This window comes from Argopecten irradians, chromosome 3 (genome assembly GCF_041381155.1).
Source record: "Argopecten irradians isolate NY chromosome 3, Ai_NY, whole genome shotgun sequence".
Classification (NCBI taxonomy): Eukaryota; Metazoa; Mollusca; class Bivalvia; order Pectinida; family Pectinidae; genus Argopecten; species Argopecten irradians.
Genome location: NC_091136.1, coordinates 44,659,266 through 44,679,107, shown reverse-complemented (window position 1 = coordinate 44,679,107; position 19,842 = coordinate 44,659,266). Strand labels below are relative to the sequence as shown.

Below are 19,842 nucleotides of genomic sequence, written 5' to 3'. Positions count from 1 at the left end.
GGACATTAGAATTTCAAGAATTTTGCATCAAAATAGCAGCCGCTGCTGGATTTTCGTAACACATTTTGATGTTGAAATTCTTCGACATATAGGTTGTAATAGTTATATGCTAAAATGTATCTGAAGTTTGTGTTCTACTTCTTAAAGTGATGTTATGCAACCGATCTCTAAGTATTTATCTTTGTACAAAAAGACTCGCAAATATAAAAACTTCTTAAGACCTGTCTCATAAAATCTCAAAACAAGAGATCCCAGAGGGATCTTGGCGCCCACCAAAGTATGATCTACGTCTGACAATGGAAAGAGGGATCTTTTCTCTGCTTTTCAAACTTTTTCAAACATACAACATATATGAAATATGAAACAGATCACTTCATTACTTTTTTTAGAAATAGCAGTAACAAACATCAACTATCAATATCCAAGATGGCTACCTGGCAGCCATTTTGTTAACCGATCCGTCCCAAAACACATTATGCACAACAAAGGCCCTAGGAGAATCTACAAATGAAATTTGAAAGATATCCCTTCAGTACTTTCTGAGAAATAGCGGTAACAAACTTTAACTATCAAAATCCAAGATGGCTGCCTGGCGGCCATCTTGTTGATCGATCGGTTCCAAAATGCAATATGCACAATTTGGGCCCTAGGGGAACCTACATATGAAATTTGAGAGAGATTGCTTCAGTACTTTCTAAGAAATAGCGGTAACAAACTTCAATTGTCAAAATCCAAGATGGCTGCCTGGCGGCCATCTTGTGAACCGATCCGTCCCAAAATGCAATATGCACAACTAAGACCCTAGGGGAACCTACATATGAAATTTGAGAAAGATCCCTTCAGCCCTTTCGGAGAAATAGCGGTAACAAGAAATGTTAACGGACAGAAGGACGGTCGGCAGGACGGACGTCGGAAGGATGGACAACGGACTACGGACGAAAAGCGATTTGAATACCCCACCATCATCAGATGGTGGGCTAAAAATGAACACAATCATTTAAGATCTTATTAACAGGTTCACATATGACTGTATCAAGCACCTCTTTATAACTGCAGCAACCTTACCATAAACAGTCTTTGGTGATAGTGCCGTCGCCAGAAGATTGCCCAAGAGTTTTGCGATAGCACAGCGGACATCATAATTAGAGCCATCCAGGGATCTAAAGCTGAGTGCAGTTACAGTCTCCAGTTCAGTGGTACACAGAAAGGGGGCTTCATTTACCAGCTGGTACATACACTACAATGATTCAACGAGACAATCAAATAAATGTACAAATTATTTACAGCAGTTCTACAATACATCCACCCCACCTTATTACAGTTTATGAGTGGTAAGATTATGGATATGCTATGTACTAAAGTAATCAGGAATATATTGATTTATAAAAGAAATTCAACAAACAACTTACAGTAATGTAATGCCATAAATCATCTGGATAATAGATTATCATCTTAAAAACATTGCACCCTTAATAAAACAAATTCTACTTTTGTGTATATATATATACATATTACAGTAATTGGTGGATATACATCCCAAAAGACTTAAAGCTTTACTTACACGATACATTATTTGTGGTATTCTTGGGTATAAAGGGAATCATAAAAGCATTCATTAATGTCATATTAACATCAAAATGGTGGAAAAATAAATTACCCTGTTTATAAGAAGATGCATATTCATTTTGAAAGCTTTTTTTCTGGAAATTCCAACATAAAACAAACAGATGTTCATTCAATATCTACATGAATTTCATAAATCAACTTATATTAGGCAACAAAGAAAACATGTTCTGTTAGGCAACAAAGAAAACATGTTCTGTACATCACCAAAATTTGATTTCATTTTTTTTAGGTAATACTATTGGAATGTACAGTAAAACCCCGTTATATTGCCACCTTCTGTTTTCCTTGATTTTGGCGATATATCGAGTTTGGCGGTATATCGGATTTGTCGTTGAAATCTTGATTAGGCCTAAATATAGGTAGTCCCCCGGTGCCGTACTGAAACAGACTTTCTAGTCAGTCTGTGTACTGTACGGCCACTTCGTATTTTGTAATATGAATAGTTCCAAAATTAAAGTAATTTCGATAGTAGTCTTTCAATAAATATGTCAGCTTTATGTGTGTAAAATACGAAAACCGAACTCGTTTGTGCTACCACGTATCGTGCCTGCTAGCTGGTATTTTCTCGGTTACATGATATTTTTAACACGGGAAATCCCGCCCGGAAACAAAGAATAGAAGTTCTGAACAAGCGCAGTGCGGTCGTGACCTCACTTCCGCGCACATGTCTGCAATTTTTAAAACAGGTACTCCGGTAATAAACGGCACTCAGACGACGATTTGATCTTACTAATAAACGGCGGACTCTTCTGCACGTACGTAATATTTCTATCGCTCTTGAAATTGCTAGTTGCGTTTTATGGTCCAATATAAACGAACGGCGATATCGAGAAACAGACTTGTGGGTTCCTTTTTGTCAACAAATAACTAAGCTTAACGTTAATAGTACGTAAAACACAATACAATACAATACAATACAATACAATATGTATTGTATTGTATTGTACACATGTACAGAAGTGAGTTGTATTCACCACAACTTGCGACACCTACCTGTTTAACAATAACAAAGGTGTATACATAATATTAATTGATTTCACTGTGTACACGCGGTCGTACACGCGGCCATAGTGTGTGTAGCTGATTACCTGTCAGTCGGCAGTTGATCATGAGCACCTTACGAAAACATGTGTCCCTATCAACAGAATTTGGCGATATTAACGAGGTCATTATAGTGTTGTTTTAATCATTTGTTCCGCAAATGTGATGGCGGATGGCGGTAGGCGGGTTTGGCGGTAAAACGGGTGTATTTGTATGGAGGGAAATCCGTTCTGAATAAATTCATGGCGATAAGCGAGTTTGGCGGTAAAACGGGTGGCGATATAACGGGGTTTTACTATAATATAACAATTAAGAGTAAAATTTATCCTTCCAAACATTTTAATTTAATATAATCATACAGCTCTACATCAAGCCATGAGTAATTAAAAGTAGCTTCTAAACAGCATCTACTTGTTCATTAACATACAGCTGTACAGATAGCCTTGGCTCATTACATTAATAACAAAATTAGCATTACGTCAATGCCTCTATCAGAGCCAATTAGGTTTGTGATAATGGCCTCAAATACACAGTAATGAGACAATGAGTAACTCACCGCCTGTGTTACACAGTCATTTATAGGAAATCTCACAGTGATACGGACTGGCTGTATATTATACTGAATTACAGCTAGGAAATATTGCCAAATTCTACATCTGTACTCTGTCATCTTTAGGAATTGCTAATTATAATGTAAGTAATTTAATAATCAGCAACACATATGTCATATATGAGTAATTTTCTTTCTCTAGTAAAAGGGAAGAGAAAGGGGTTCTGAGCTTGGTAGTAGTGAATTGTAAACAGGAATTGTAACAATTTAACAGAATCAGAGGTTTGCTATACACGAAAGGGTCAGTATAATTGTATCAGAAAAGCAGAATTGTCCCCCTTGAAAATGTATGTCAGAGGCTGCATACCTTATCAAGAAACACACCTTTCAAGCAGTGAAGTGTTTTCCCTTGAAAATAATTTGAAGAAGACATTTGAGATGTGTTAGAAAAGGTAGATTGTCTGATATGCTAGAATTGTTGATTTTTTGTATCACCACAGTAAGGTACATCTGAAGCAGTAGCTTACTTTCCTTGTTTGGGTTATCTGAGAAGTGAGTCTTGTTGTTACAAAAGTTGCCTATATTTAGGAGGAAATAATGCAGCAGAATACATTGACAACACATGAAGGTTACTCAGTGTGAAATATCTACCTTTGCAGCAGCAAATCTCACAGACATAGCCCGGTCAGTCATGCATTGTTTTGTGGCTTTGTAGACGTCCTTAAAGGTACCACTTCCTGCTGATCCTACACCACCTACGACTTTCTCCAAGGTCATCATGATCTCACTTCTACCCTGGGACTGAAACATAGCAACATTGTACATTGTTAATTTTAGATTAAACGTGTTTCATGTGAAAAATTTCAAACTTATCAATGAAGGAAGAAAAGAGGATACAAATACAACATTTCATCATTCTTCTACTAAATCATGAAAGATTCTATTTCATTTACTACTGATTTTACTATTTTAGATATATTACTTTTATGTTACTACCAAGAGGGTTTGCTTGTTTTTGTACTATTTAAAGCCCGCGAGCCCATTTAGGGACATGACAAATTTTACTGAGTGGAGGAAAGCCACAGTATTTGAGAAAGAAACTTGACCAATGGTCATGCAGTACCTAAAAAGTAAAAACTGCTCCAAGTGGGATTCGCTAGTTTAAAACCCAGAGGTGGAAGGCAAGTGGTTACCGAAATGGAGAAGTTAAATTGATTATCTCTCTACTTTTATGTATGAAGCATGTCCAGAAACAATCAAAATTTCTTGTTTATCTGGACATGCAGTTTTTTGACAACAACTAGAGAAATATTAAACCATAAACCATATTTACCATACCGTGCTTTGTGATATTAGCAAGCTTAAAATGACATAATGAACAAAACCTGTGAGGATTATTTCTGACGTAAACATCACAGATGTGTGAAATAAAATTACTATAAATAAACAAACTAATGATATGCGAAAGTCTGTTATGATGTAAAACACATGTGCTATATCATTAGCCAACTTACAGTATACAAGCTTACAGTACCACATGGCTAACAACACCTTCAGACTCCTCCAAAATACATGTGTTAATTATTTACAGAACCGACTTCCCCCCAAGTCCCTGTAACCCAGACAGGTCCCACTAATAAATTAAGTTCCCCCCCAAGTCCCTGTAACCCAGACAGGTCCCACTAATAAATTAAGTTCCCCCCAAGTCCCTGTAACCCAGACAGGTCCCACTAATAAATTAAGTTCCCCCCAAGTCCCTGTAACCCAGACAGGTCCCACTAATAAATTAAGTCAGACAGTTCCTCACTAATAAATTATCGTTATCTCTCTCCTTTAATGGCTCAGAAAATCTGCCCTCTTCAACCAGGACAAAATCAAAAAGATTCCACAGGAAAATTAACCTTGAAACAACCTGATGCCTTATAAAGGTGATAGAAGACATGTTATGAGATACACACACTAATACATATACTGAGATTAAGATCAGGAGCTAATGATGTACTTAGGATTGAGTACTTTATTTAAATCCTGTAATGGTCAAACGATTATATCACATAAAATTAAATCATTATCAAAAAGCCATGAAAGGAACTCTGAATTGAAGAAGCAATCTACCATCTTCCGTTATCTAGGACTTTGACTTCGAAACAGTGCTGCATAGAGAAATATCATGATTATTTATGATCCATGCAGCATAATTTTTGTATTTTCTTTTAAAAGATATGGTTTATGACTAATAATTACCAGGTTTAAAGAACAGACCCTAAGACACGTTTACAACCTTATATTGATGGTTAATGCTTGTTTTAAATTACCATTAAATTGAGGGGTTTAAGTAAGTAGTCAGCAGGCAATGTCTAATCTGGTCTATGACTAACTGACATAGACAGGGATGGGATGGTTTGTAAGTCTGAGGATAATTCACCCAGAACACACCACAGTGCAAATAATTTGTATCAATAGGTCATGATTTAGAGAAAAGACTATTGTAATGTACTGTTACCTTAATCACTTTATGTTTATTTATCAATTGAAATCCTATCAACTTTTTGAAGAAGTGTGTGCTACTGTTTTATGTTGCTACCATATTGCTACCTCACAACAGAGTTATGTCCCTTACCTGTTTTTTTTTTAAATGACAGTAATTAATTACATTACAAATCATATCAGATTCCTTCATGCTTGGGTTGGTTTTATTCTGTTCTATCGACAGCTAAGGTCACTTATGGATGGCCTTAAAGCTGCTGACACTGCAGTAATCTCTACAGTACAATTCCAGTCTCCATGTTTTATGAGGAGAGAAATGTCAAATTACATCAGCAGTCTGAAATCTGATAGTCTCGCCATGACCAGCTCATTACCATTTATCAAAATAGAAAATTGTGTATGCTGTATAGCAACAGTAGCACAAATGATTACAGAACCACGTTGAGGATGAAACAGAGCAGGTATAAACATGTACCACCAGTTTTACTGAGCAGACAATCAATCTATAGAGAGTCAGGTGTTTGTTTTGGTGAAAACTGTAATCGTCCATACATCAAGTGTACCACCAAATGCATGCTAGACTCATCAAAGGCAAACTGATGGTATTTTCAGAGACAGTTTGAAGAACAATTTTTTCTGAACTTATAACCTGATGATAATTCTAAAATATCCAAAAGAATTATATCCATGTCAATGTAATCATGCATGGCCTTAGCATCACAATTATTCTACAATAAGACTTTAGGCCTACCTGGATAATATTATATTAAAATGATCGGACTATTCAAAAGAGTAACACAAATTTCTTTAATTTGTTCATTTTTCCTTTTCTTTCAAATTTAAATTTCTATGATCTGTTTTGATATTTTCTTTAATCATTTTTTCCCTGGAACCTTAAACCACTGGTTTCTTATTTTTACTTTTTGTTTGATCCAAGTATATGTATTGTATAAGAGGAATATGGCTAGTGAACACAACTACAGTGGAACCTCCCGAAACCGGTCGGTGCACACAATTTCGGCCGGTTTAGAGAGGGTTCGGTTTGGAGAAGTGAACCAAATACCGATCATTACAATCCGGATTTAATCGATCGGAAGTCGTTTTTTACACTAGTGTACCGCATGTAATGGCTAGTGTTCGTTAAAACCGACCGATATTGATTGTTAATGTGAATGTTATCACAAAAGAGAGAATCATACGTTTAAAAAGGAATGGATTACAACAATCTTGACTTTGTTACCGCTTATAAACGTAGTTTAGTTTGTTAGTTGCGTGAATGATCTTGGGGATGTTCTCGTCTGCACTAACCTACATACGGCCGATCGCTTCCGGTTACGTCAAGAATCAAATTATATGGTCTAATTACACGATGATCAGTCGATGCCGGTCATAGTCATTTTCTAAAACTATACATGGCTTCGGCTTCTTCATACAGATAATTTACATTATCCGACAACTACATATGTAAATAAAAAATCCGTGTGATTTGAATACGAAACTTTCACTTTATTACTAGCTCTGCTTGTTTTCCTACAGTAAACAAACCGTGTGCACGTGGTAGATCTAAACAATAGGCATGATTAAATAATTACACCACCATCTCGGGTATAATTACCGTGTACCTATAGCCTTAACATTTGTATACATGCCCCAGGACATGGCATGCGACATCTTTGGTACAGGTACGTGTGTATTTCACTGTCGGTTGATCAGACCTCAATGAAATCTATCGGTGTCGCTCAGGTAAGGCCGGTTTTCAGAAGTGTATTTTAGTTACATTAGACTATTCCGATCTCAAAATCGGTCCAGTATTCGGAATTGGGAGGGATCGGTTTTGGGACGTTTTATATACTATTAATAAAGAGGAATTCATTCCGTACATGACATCCATGTTCGGTTCCTAGAGGTGATCGGTTTTGAGAAGGTTCGGTTTTGGGAAGTTCCACTGTATTTCTTATTTTCCTGGCTACAAACAATGTTTTGTGTTGTTTTCCAAGCAAATCTAAATGCATTTGAAAAGCATCCTTGACAACATATTTTACACTTGTATCTTCCAAGACATCAAATTCCATGTGAGCATGCCAACACTAGTAGCTGGCATTACTTCAAAGTAGACCACCATGAATAGACTGCATACTTTGTATTGAACAGCAGAGGGTCCTCACACAATCTGGGTCACTATGTATCTGGGGCATGTGATAGCACAGGGACTAGGCCAGAAACAGCATATGTGTGCACCTGTCTAACATAAGCTAAACAATATCATTTTACAAATTACAGAGGAATTCTTCTTGGTGTCGAAATACATTTATTTCTTTTTAGAAAATATTGAATTTTCCCCAAAAAACCTTTATTCAAAATTATACTAACAATCTCTGATTGTGAATCCTGATAAAATCAAAGTGCCAAGGCCACTCATAGATGCTGTGAATGTAGGACTCAAACAAAGGAATAAAGAAATTGGTTTTTCATTTAAATAAAGAATTTAGTAAACTATACATAAGTGTGCAATGTTGAATTTCGCAGTTTAATAAAGAATATTTACGATATACCGTATTTATTTAATGATATTTGAAGTTTTTCAAGAACAATAAGTTGAATAACTTATTATCCTGAAATAACTGTAATAAATTTTATTTCTAAATTATTTTTGAAATAACGATTTCAACACCAATGAAACCATTCAGAATATGAGTATCATTTTTTTTATAATTCTTTATTAATTGCAAAATTATCAATTTCATCAATGTCTCTTCAAAGACAAAAAAATAATAAGTAAACATTTTCGTATCTTCATATCCACTTAACATTGAAGAATATTTTCGGAAAAATATATAACATTAGAAATATTACCATTTCCTGATATGTTTTGGTTTCCTTTTTAGAAAACTAACATGGGTTGCTTTGACGACTTTTGACTAATAAATCATGGTCAGATACTTTTGCCAAAGAAAAGGTACATTATTTCATTACGTATATCACTCGGATCTTAAATTCACAAGAACGCTAGTCGTTAACATCAAGAAAACTTCATGTAATGTATCGGACTTTAGCAAGTCTTCGTAAGCCTAACAGTAACTGGTTGGCGGATATTATCGTGCAGAACATTATATCGTGAGTTTTGCTTTGCCGACTTTTGACTTATAATAAAACATGGCCATATATGTTTGTGAAGTAAAGGGTTCATTATTTGGTTACTTATAACAGTCAAATTTCTTTTGAATTCATAAGAACGCTATTATCAAGAAAACTTCCTGCAATACATCGGACTTTAGTAAGTCTTCATAAGGCTACCGTACATTACATGGCAATATACGTTCATTTGTCACTTTAAGTTGCTCCTACATAAATAGATCTATATTATCATTATATTTTGTAAGTTTATGTTGATAGATTTGGTACTTTTTCCCTTTCAATATACCGCAGTTGTCGATAAACAAAAGACAGATTCCCAGAGACAGATCAAGGGAGGAGGCACGTACTCAAAACTATTAACTTTTACTGCGCAATAATATCTCAGATATAGTTCATCAATACAACCAACACAAAAAACTTTATAAGCGTTATAAGAACTTTCTTTTGCAGTTACCTTCCTAACATTTGATTACAATAATCGATCATTAGCATGAATTACGTAAAATTTAAATAAACATACACAATCCAAAATCCACCGAAAGTCTGTCGCGGAGGAAGACAGCGAAGAATGCGTTGTTCGTGATTTTCGGGAGACCAGTGTTCTCGGAGTAATACAAATATCATAGAGTCCCAACTGAACACTTAAAACACTCCATCCATGGTGTATACATATGTACAAATTCTATGTCTGTGGTTTTGAATATTGGGGTTTTATTTTTTCATACCATCAAGTATTACGTGAAATGAACAAAACAACTTTTAATTTTCATCGCGGAGTGGTTTCATTGTTTTGATGTGCACAGGCTCGCCGAGCGTACCTAAGAATGCTGTTTCACAACATCAAAAACCTCTTTATCTATAACTCTTTTGAAAGCTTATATATTGCTTGGTATAAAAACCAAATTATGTCTATACCCTATCTCCTTACTGATAATCAATACATTTAATAAAGACGCTATCAGTTTAGGAGCTCAAAATTAAGATACATATTTTTTGTGTAAAGAACATAAGGATTCATTAGATTTTTTTTCTATTTACATGTACAACATGTTCACTTTATAAATGCAGAGTTGTATTACAAGTTAGATTTTCATACATGGTGAAAAAACACAAACTTATAACTAAACAGCTATTATTGTTTGAACTTAGAATAAGAAAAGTAAGTTTTTCCTTTGTTTGAGTTTTAGTACAAGGTGGAATTCCAAGACATATCTTCAGGTACCCCACCCAATGCTGATGCTACTTATGCAGATAACATTTGACATAGACACAATTTGTTCATAGACCTAGATTGAATCTAGAAATATCTACTAAACCAATTCCATACCATTCTACCATATTATATTCATAACACTCTGATATTACACTAGTTGGTCATGATCATGATGGTCCATGGGAAGAAGACATGATATCAAAATACCAAACTTTCTATTACACTATATACATGATGCTGAAACTAGATTTACAACACAGCAAGAATGTGTTAGGATTCCACAGAAAAAGAAAAATTGCTCTGACATAACAGGATTGTGCAAGTTTGCATAAAGCAGAACATTTGAATGGGCAGCTGTCCAATAAAACTGTCCAAGATATATCTACATTCCTTACATTTCCTACAAAAGCCAACAGCATTCAATATTCCCGTTCAGAAACATAATGCTATACATTTGATAAGGGCTCCCCATGTACAGCTAAATATCTACTTATGTGTATGCCTTCTTGATAAAATTTCAAATTACCCATGAGAATATGGACTTACTATCAACTTGTAAAATACATTAACATATTTGATGTAGGTCATTTAGGGTTTTTTTCACTTCACATTGGAAAATTTATGTTCATTTATCCTTCTATGTGTAAGATGCCATGTTTGTTGTGATATCTGTGTATTTCGGGAGGCTGCAGTATATTTGTGTTGGTATGGATTCTCAGTTCATGCAAGGACACAAAGAGCCAAATCAATCTGTATGTTGTGATACTAAGAGAAACATCAATTCAATGTGATTCAGCTAAACATCAAAATGTTATCACGTCCTAGAATCGGTCCTAATTGTACTTAATCAAATATTTCCAATCAGCTTTAAAAGGCCAAAGACCAAGTGTAGCAACTGTTTTATTAACATAACTCATAATTATCAATGGTCAAAGATTAGTCTATACACAAAATGTTGGTAGGTGAACAAAGTGATAGTACCACTTAATTTGTTGGCAGGCCAGTGAGTGTATAGGAATGTAGAGGTCATCAGTGTTATCAGCCTGTGGTTAGGGCTGTATCATCTCAGTCCAAAGCCAAATTCAGTCTACATATAGAAATAGTCAAGACACACCAACAAATGGTTCAGTCAAGAGAGTTTTAGGCAAATGGCTAGAATTCAGTCTAGATCTACTAAGCTTAAGCTTTATGACATAGGGCCAAAATTAAGTCTATTCAACTTTCAGACAAATGGCCAGAATTCAGTCTATTACACTCAGAGACACAGGGCCTTGGGTCCAGTCATCAGTTGATTTATAAGCTTTCAAGACACAGGGCCTTGGGTCCAGTCATCAGTTGATTTATAAGCTTTCAAGACACAGGGCCTTGGGTCCAGTCATCAGTTGATTTATAAGCTTTCAAGACACAGGGCCTTGGGTCCAGTCATCAGTTGATTTATAAGCTTTCAGACACAGGGCCTTGGGTTCAGCCTGGAAATCTATCAGACACAGGAACCTTGGTTCAGTCTTGGCCAAGATTGAATTCTAACTATTTTTTGTAGGGCACATGGTCAGTCAAGTGAGCTTTCAGATAGCCAGGGAGAAGTGACTTTCATACAAATGACCAGAATTATTCAGTAACATAATATAAGCTTTCTGAGACATAGCCATGGTGCTTGAAGACACAGAGAGTTGTAGCGTAGTGGTTATCTTTCAGACACAAATCAAGGATTCAGTTTAATCAGGATTCAGATATTCAAGTGAACCCTGATTTATTGTAAGAATATCTGGGTAATAAAGAAGACAATACTTTTCCACCCATAATGATTCATTAGGCTAAGCACATTATCTAGAAACATTTCCTGTTATAAGCAAAACAACACTACTGATAAGAGACAAGTTTCTTGGAAGGAATATCAGGGAAAAAAAGTGTCACATCATCCATGGTAACCATACCAAATTAACTAATTCAACCCTGAAATTTCACAATGGACTGGTCTAGTCTTTGATTTACACGACTTTAAATGTGTCTTCAGGGGTGAATGAGTTAAACTCAATACTGTGAACACTCAATTATCTAGACACAGGTAGTCCAGGAAACTCACTATCCAGACAGAAATGACAATTAAAGGTCAAGGAACAGATTTGATCATTGACAAATTATAAGAGTATATAATTAAAGAAAGGTTTAATAAGTGTTATGTTAAAATGTTGTGTTTAAACATCTGTTTCTAAATGACAGTATATCTTGGTATTGATGATCATATGCATGATATCATTCTTTGTCTGATTTGACCAGTTATACAATAAACCATTGAACATTTCAACAGCAGATATATATAGAAGTGGTGTACTATTGTAAGGTCGAGAAGAAAATCTGAACTAGCATTGATTGGCAGAAGATAAAAATTTGTTTCATCACCAAGGAGTCTTAAAATATGTACTAACATCTTTCTAACTTCTCTAACCCATGACTGTAAAAAATAGCAGCTCAGTGAATGCATTTCCACAATGATTTACGTTCTTTGATCACAATAATATACAGTCTTTGATTCTAGAGAACTTGGAATGTTTGCATAAAATCATCCAAAATTGATAACGACAGGATGAATCATGAAAGGAAGTTTTTTGCCTCCTCTAATTATAATTCAAAAGTGTAAGTAGCAGCTTTTTTCTGTAGAAAAGGCTAATTGGAAAGGACAAGATGAGGTTGTGTTTGAAGACATTAGACACCTCATTGAGATAGTGTTCTAAGTTGGTAGAAAAAGTCTGGTCACAGATAAAGTCTAGCTCCGAATCTGTTCAATCATTATCTTACTGTAATACCAGGGTTTTATAATTCTGGCAGGAAATCAAAGTCAGGTGATTACCCCTGTTTTAAACTGAAATAGAAGTTAGATTAGATTGTATGAGGGTGTAACTGGAATGGAGAAGGAAAGTGTGCTGGGTACACATCTGACTTATCTCCATCAGACTTATTTGGTGGAGATGATATAATTAACACATCTATCCCATCACACCAATCCTTAATACCAAACAATTATAGCTCCTATCTCTTCTCCAATCACATATCTATCCCTATGTTTATCAACAAGGAATTCCTGGCAAATTGGCAAAACAAATTCACTGACTTGTAAAAACTGTTGTGAAAAGAAACGGTAAAATATGTTTACGTATAGATAAATTTCATTGAAATTTTAAAGGAATGTATGTAAAGGGAGGGTTAATTTAGCAAAATTATGGTGAGCTATTAAGATTATCAATATATGATTATAAATAATATAATAATTGTATTAAGCACCCACTTATTTGCTTCAATTTTTACTCCACCTGGACTCTTATTGAGTTGAATATGGTAAGTATAATATGTACAAATAATTAATAATATCAGCATACAGTAGTCAGTATTCTGGTGAACATATTCTTCTGACTAATCATTTCAAGTCAACCACAAAAATGTACCAGTATACATAGCTATGGCCATATCTTTTACCCTCCCTGAATACCAAGCTTGTACAGATATACTTTATATATGTTATCAACATACCATCATGTATCATATCTGCAATATAATGTGTGCCATGATTACTATATGCATGAAAATCAAACCAGTTGTGTGCGTAACAACAACATATTTGTTGTTATTTATACATGATCTAAAACTGAGATACAAGCCAAAGATCAATCCATACATATATATCTCCCTATTCTGGTTCCAATTGCTTTCATATGATTTTGGCATCACCAGAAAAGTTGGTGGCCAATGTATAAACATATAAGACAGCCTATGATAAAGAGGCCGGTATGGTTTGGGATCCTTCACCATCACCACCTGTGGGACTGCCGAGGAGATGTAAATTGTGGGGTCCCGTCTAAGATCTCCGCCCTGTCGGTACTGATCAGAAGAAATATCAAAGAACTTCCAACAACTATCACATGGCTCATAGATATTTCAACATGTTTGAAAAAGACATAAAAACACAAGTATGCCAAAGACATCTTATTAAAATTTTAATGGTATTTATTGGAGAAGAAATCTGGTAGAGATCAACTTCTATACAACCAATACAGTCTAATTATAATCATTTCATCATTTAGCAGCAGAAAGAAATCGGGCAGCATCTATGATTTTTTCATTACAGATGTTACAAGTGAAATCACATATGAATACTTTCCAGATGCTCTGAACTACAACATCACAGAAACAATAAGTGAAATGTTAACATTATAGATCTTGGCAATTTTTATGATTAATTTTCAGCACTTTTTGTCTTATTCATGCTTCACTAAATGTATAAGTAATAAACTATAAGCACTGAAATATAAATGTTTCACTGGGATGCTAAAACACTACTGGATGACTACAGGATGTGCTGATTATATTATAACCTATCAATTGGAGTCTATAGGGACAATGAGTTCTATTTTTAAACTGCACAATTATGAAAACACCACACATTCTAAGTAAGTTCATCACCGTCTAGATATATATGTGTACTCCATACAAGTCAGGCTACTTCAAACTTGGCTACACTCATTTAAAACAGTTCCTGAGACTACCAAAGGTTACAATCAATAGAATCAGCTATGTAAAGGTCTCCTAAGACAGGACAAGGCCAACTCACTAGGAAATTAGGACTGACTTATGTCCAGGTTCACATCCAAAGACCAGTGTATTTCAGAAGAGGGCTGATCTCTACAATTGTAGTTAACAGCTGGCTTGAGACAATTATATTACAATTACAACACCATCAAACTGCCATATAAAGAACATAAGCTCCAGGTAGACTGTCATAGTTTACATGTGAATTGTGTAGACAAATCTGGATGCTAAAGGAGGTGACCTTTAATTATAATTAGAATATTAAAGAACAATAACAATGAAACTTATCACAATTATTTCAAACTGAATATTAAATATTCATCAAACAAACATTAGAGAATTCATAGTGTTGCTCCATTTTTTTTAATCTACAGTTAAAGTTATGCAAGAAGGTCAAAGGGTCAAAGATACAAATTTTTGTGTTCTAGTTATTTTACCATAAACACCAGAACCTCTAAATGCAGTAATCATTTTTACGACTTGTAAACAACAGCAGTGAGGACAGCTTGATAATTGTATTTCCCAACTATGATTGTGTTATAACTTGTGAAGAACTGTAACATTCCTATGAAAGGAGATCCAGACTTGTGGCCGACTGTTCTCATGGATATACCAATCAATAGAGTCTTCCCTGAAGGGAGCCCATGGAACATATATCATCCTTAGGTGACCATTACACTATAAAGGATATCCAATTGTTAGATTGATGAGTTTATGCCATGACCAATATCGTTGTCATCATCTTGTAGACTAGTATTATCATCTTCACCGGGGACAAGCTATCAGAAGGAGACATCTCTATTACTTTGTAGCCAGGCTTTAAATTGCTGTAAGACTGTGACAGCGGAAAAAAGAAAAGTTTAAACTTCAGCAAATGGTTCCCTGTTCACAAACCACTTACTAGTAATGAAATTTTAAGACACTTTTGACATTTCAAATTTAATAGCCCAACATGTATAGCCTGGTTTTTTTGTTTTTCATCAAGAGAATGGAAATTTACCCAAGCAAGATTTCAGCTATGTGTATATATGAAAATAGCATCAAATGCAAAATGTTCATGATTTGAAAATAGATACTCAATTTTATATATCCACATCGGTTTACTTATTACATAACCTGTTTTGCTGAATTGCAAGAACTTTTTAAAATTGATTGATATTACAGTGTAAAATTCATCTAAATTGACTTGTGAATCATTCTATAATGTTCTCCCAATTCATGTAATTTTCGTTTTTACAAATGTGGTATATGAATTTAATTTACTTCATATATTTAAGAGTTTTGTAGCCAGCTTATTCTCTCCAATTAAAATTTGACTCTACTGAGTATAAAATGCATTCATGAAGTGTGGAGCACAGACATGTTAACCCTACCGATTCTGGCGGAAGTCTACCGCTTTTGAGACTGATATTCCGCCTACCGCTTTAATATCCAAATATTCCGATTTTTGCAAAACATCGTCTTTATTTTTTTTTCTTCCGATTTCTGAATTTTTCATAGTCGGTTGGGGCTGCCATGGTGGCTTCAAAATGCATACCAGACTGAGTAGGCTGACTTGCTTCATAATTAAGTAAACAAAGGAGGTGTGAACACTCCCTGACCAACACCCACTGGTGCTAATTAGCAGCCTGGGGCTAGTTCCACCTTGGCTTGGTGGTGTCACTTGTATCTTGAGTGTAACGATGTGTGTTACGTAGGCCTACCGTAAGGAAACATTAACAATCATCTGGCCTTTCAATAAATTTTGTGCTTAAAACTAGTCAGCATCATTTCAAAAACAAACACTTCTTATAATTGAAATGATTTACTCACGTTTTTAATGTAAAATAGGCATACAGTGTCTGCTGAAAATCATAAACTTTGCAATCGTAATGGCCGCCATTTTGGAATGGGGTGATTCTAATAAAGGATCCGGATTTTGGTATATTTTTTCAGGATATCACTAAAAAAAAGTTATTATTTTTTTCAGAGTGATAATTTCTCTAGAATATTGGTGTAAATTTGAGAAACAAATATTTGTATTTTTTCTTGCATAAATCAAAAGAAAATGAGTCCAGTATGTATTACAAAAAAAAAAGTGAAAAAAAAAAACAAAACAAAAAGACAAAATGTATAATTAAAAAAGGTGATAAATAGCATTGAAATAAAAGTATACAATGTATTTATTGGCATTTTTCATCTTCTAAATTTAATGTAAGCCTTAATTAACATTTAAAAAATACAAAATGAGCCACCATGCAAGGCCTATGGTAATAATTAAAGTTAAATCATAATTTGTTAACAAAATATGTTTTTGTAATTATTTTGCATATTATTGATATTTATACATCTCTGACGCGTCGCGAAAAATGCCGCGTGTAATGCTACCGCTTTGGAGTCAAAAATCTACCTCTTTTTGCTCACCAAAGGTTAACATGTCTGGTAGCATGCATATGGCCTCATTGTAAGCTGATGATTGTCCACATCTGATAATTTATAGTGCTACCTCACCGAATCATACTGCCAATGACCACTAACAGTACACAGCATCAGTAGAAGGCACTGTATTGATGAACAAGTTATTTTATTCCTGTAAGCACAGATTTCAAGTCTTATGACAGCCATTCTGACACGAGAGATGATTAAAATTATGTGACTGTAGGTCATGAGCTTGGTAAATGGATGTATACCATACAATATAATTAACAATAATGTCAGCTTGATATACTCTATTAATGGATATGTCTCAGGACATAAGGGACAGAACACTCAAGTCTACAGATGGACAATCAAATATGTTCATAACAGATGATTCACTGTGCACTTTGCTATAATTTTCATTTGCAAACTTCACTCCCTTGCTTTCTTTTGATATTCTGCTAAAAAGAAAACATTACATCTGAAGTACTTATCACCATATTATACATGGAAGTCACAATAGAATGTGAGTGTTACAGTCAGCCTGAAAGCTATATGTGATGATCCCGCCTTAGTCTAGCTGTAAGACATACCAAAGGGGAAATCTGGAAGTCATTTTTCACCAGACATCTCTTACTTATAAACCTTCAGGGCGAACTTGGCCTGTGTTCAAAAACCCCCATGTCATGTCTTGCATAACTTTCCCAGGCATTATACCCCACCAGTACAGTGCACCACCGTCTAATGCCTACATGTCACTTTGTCTTGTGCTTAAACAATTAGGCTCTTGAACAACCCTTATTTTGTGTACCTTACAAGAGATAATCACAGAGTTTTACTATAACAACTGCCCCGAAGAGTCTATCTGGCATCAACTATTACACCATAAGACTATACATTCATGATCCATTTGTAACCATGGCTTTGTGTGTTTAAGTCTCTGTAGCAGCTATGTGTGCAACGCTTTATAGGAATCACAGGTGTACAATTATCTTCCTGGCTTTCTCTCCCAACAAACTTTTTATGTTCCAAGTTAAAGTTAACGCAGAAGACACTTTTGCCAAAGCAATCATTTTCCGGTTTGGTGATGTACTTTGAAGAAGTCTTGAAAATGTTAACATTTCACAACTGAAGAACCAAGCAAAAAGCTGCACTTCCATAGATTTTGCTCTTAAATCTATAAATTTATTCATATAATTACTCCAAAAAGTTGAAACAGAATTTCTTAAAATCTCATTATTTTTTGGATGACATCTTTGCAATGTTCAAATGGTTGTTTTGCATGTAATGGGGAAAACCTGGTACAAAATTTATATGTGCATTTTACTAACAAACGTATTGGTTGAGGTACTGTGAAGTTGTTTCGCAGATGTACAATTTCGGGATTTACTGTTAGAAACATATTTGTAGCGGTTTATTTTCGGGAATTACCTATGCAGAATTTGAAAGCATCATTCATTTGACAGGCTATAATATGTAAAACTATTTTTTTTTATAAATTTTGCGAGTTATTAAATTTTGCTAATTGAGGTGGATCCGCCAAATTTAGGGAAATTGAAATCCTCGCCAATATTACCAACTATACAGTAGCCCTTTTTGATGGTAAATAGAGTAAAATACAACAGCCTACCTCTGCATTCCTGAGAGACTTGATCAGTATCTGTACAGTCTCCTCATAGGATCGACCTGTCATTCTCCCTAACTTCTCATACATAGCTCCCAGGCACGCGATGGCAGCACTGTCAATGGAAATAAAAAATAAAAACAATACCGCAAATTAATTAACATTGTTTCCTTACACTAAAGTTAACAGTTTGGATATATCTGTAAAACACTTTTTTTATTTAAAAGTAAAATGAACTAGACTATATTTATAAAAGATATCATTATAATGTCATTATACATATGAGGTTAAAATGAATTACTAATATTGCGGGAATGATTTCTTGCCCTTTTAAAGATGCATTCCATTGAAAAAAAAAACACATCTTTTACATAAATACACCTTTTGGTCTATGTTGAAACATTTACTATATTGGACATAAATTCATTCAAGTATGTATACTCTTTAGACCACCTGTGTCTGAAATCCTATTTTTTTATAGAATTATAATCTCTTTGTACCTTTGCTTACATTTCCTTCCAAGAATGCAAGCTATGCAAGTCCTTCAGTACAGATTAATTATTTTCTGATTACATTAAAGTCTGTAGATTTATACAGATATTGGTGGAGGTTCAAATCTCCCATAGGTTTTGCACTGACTAGCCGACTACAGCACCTGTCAGATTTTCACAGCATCTTTCATCTACACTATTTCAGGTATGTTTTCTTTATAATTGTAGACTACAGTATCAATGAGAAATCACGGTGAGAGGTTTTTTGTGTGTTCTGAGCCGGACGGACAGACATCCAGACAGGGTGGTTATGTTTGCAACTCATCAAACGATGTTTTCAACTTGCTATCAACTGCTAGGAAACCTGGGAAAGGATGCTCTAGTGTACATAGCTTGTCATGGTACTGGAATCAAATGTTGTTTATGCAGGGTAAAAACAGCTTCAACTAACACTCAGTGGCCCTTTATGACGTAATTAGGAGGGTGGTGTCGAAAAACTTAAAGACAGATTTTTTTCCTTTAGTAAGCTACAGCATATCCTGTCTTGGAAATAATTTCTGTAGAATGTTGAGAATTTGGTGCATATTGGCTGTCTTGCATCGCCTGTATAAGTTATCAGATTATACAGGTTCAATAGATATACACACGCTGGGACAAATCGGGACTACACGTACGTCTGCAGATCTTTTTTGACACA

General features: G+C 34.8%; 1 protein-coding gene across 5 annotated transcripts in view; it reads right to left on the bottom strand.

Annotated features, from left to right (window-relative positions):
* The window catches only part of LOC138318744 (HEAT repeat-containing protein 5B-like), a 62,570-nt gene that overhangs the window by 28,016 nt on the left and 14,712 nt on the right, over positions 1-19,842 (bottom strand). For all 5 annotated transcript variants that reach the window (XM_069261403.1, XM_069261400.1, XM_069261402.1 and 2 more), the window contains exons 4-6: positions 18,661-18,769; positions 3,869-4,018; positions 1,066-1,237 (exon numbers count right to left, since the gene is read on the bottom strand). In XM_069261403.1, coding sequence (XP_069117504.1) covers positions 1,066-1,237; positions 3,869-4,018; positions 18,661-18,769 — 431 coding nt within the window. The remainder of the gene's footprint in view (positions 1-1,065; positions 1,238-3,868; positions 4,019-18,660; positions 18,770-19,842) is intronic.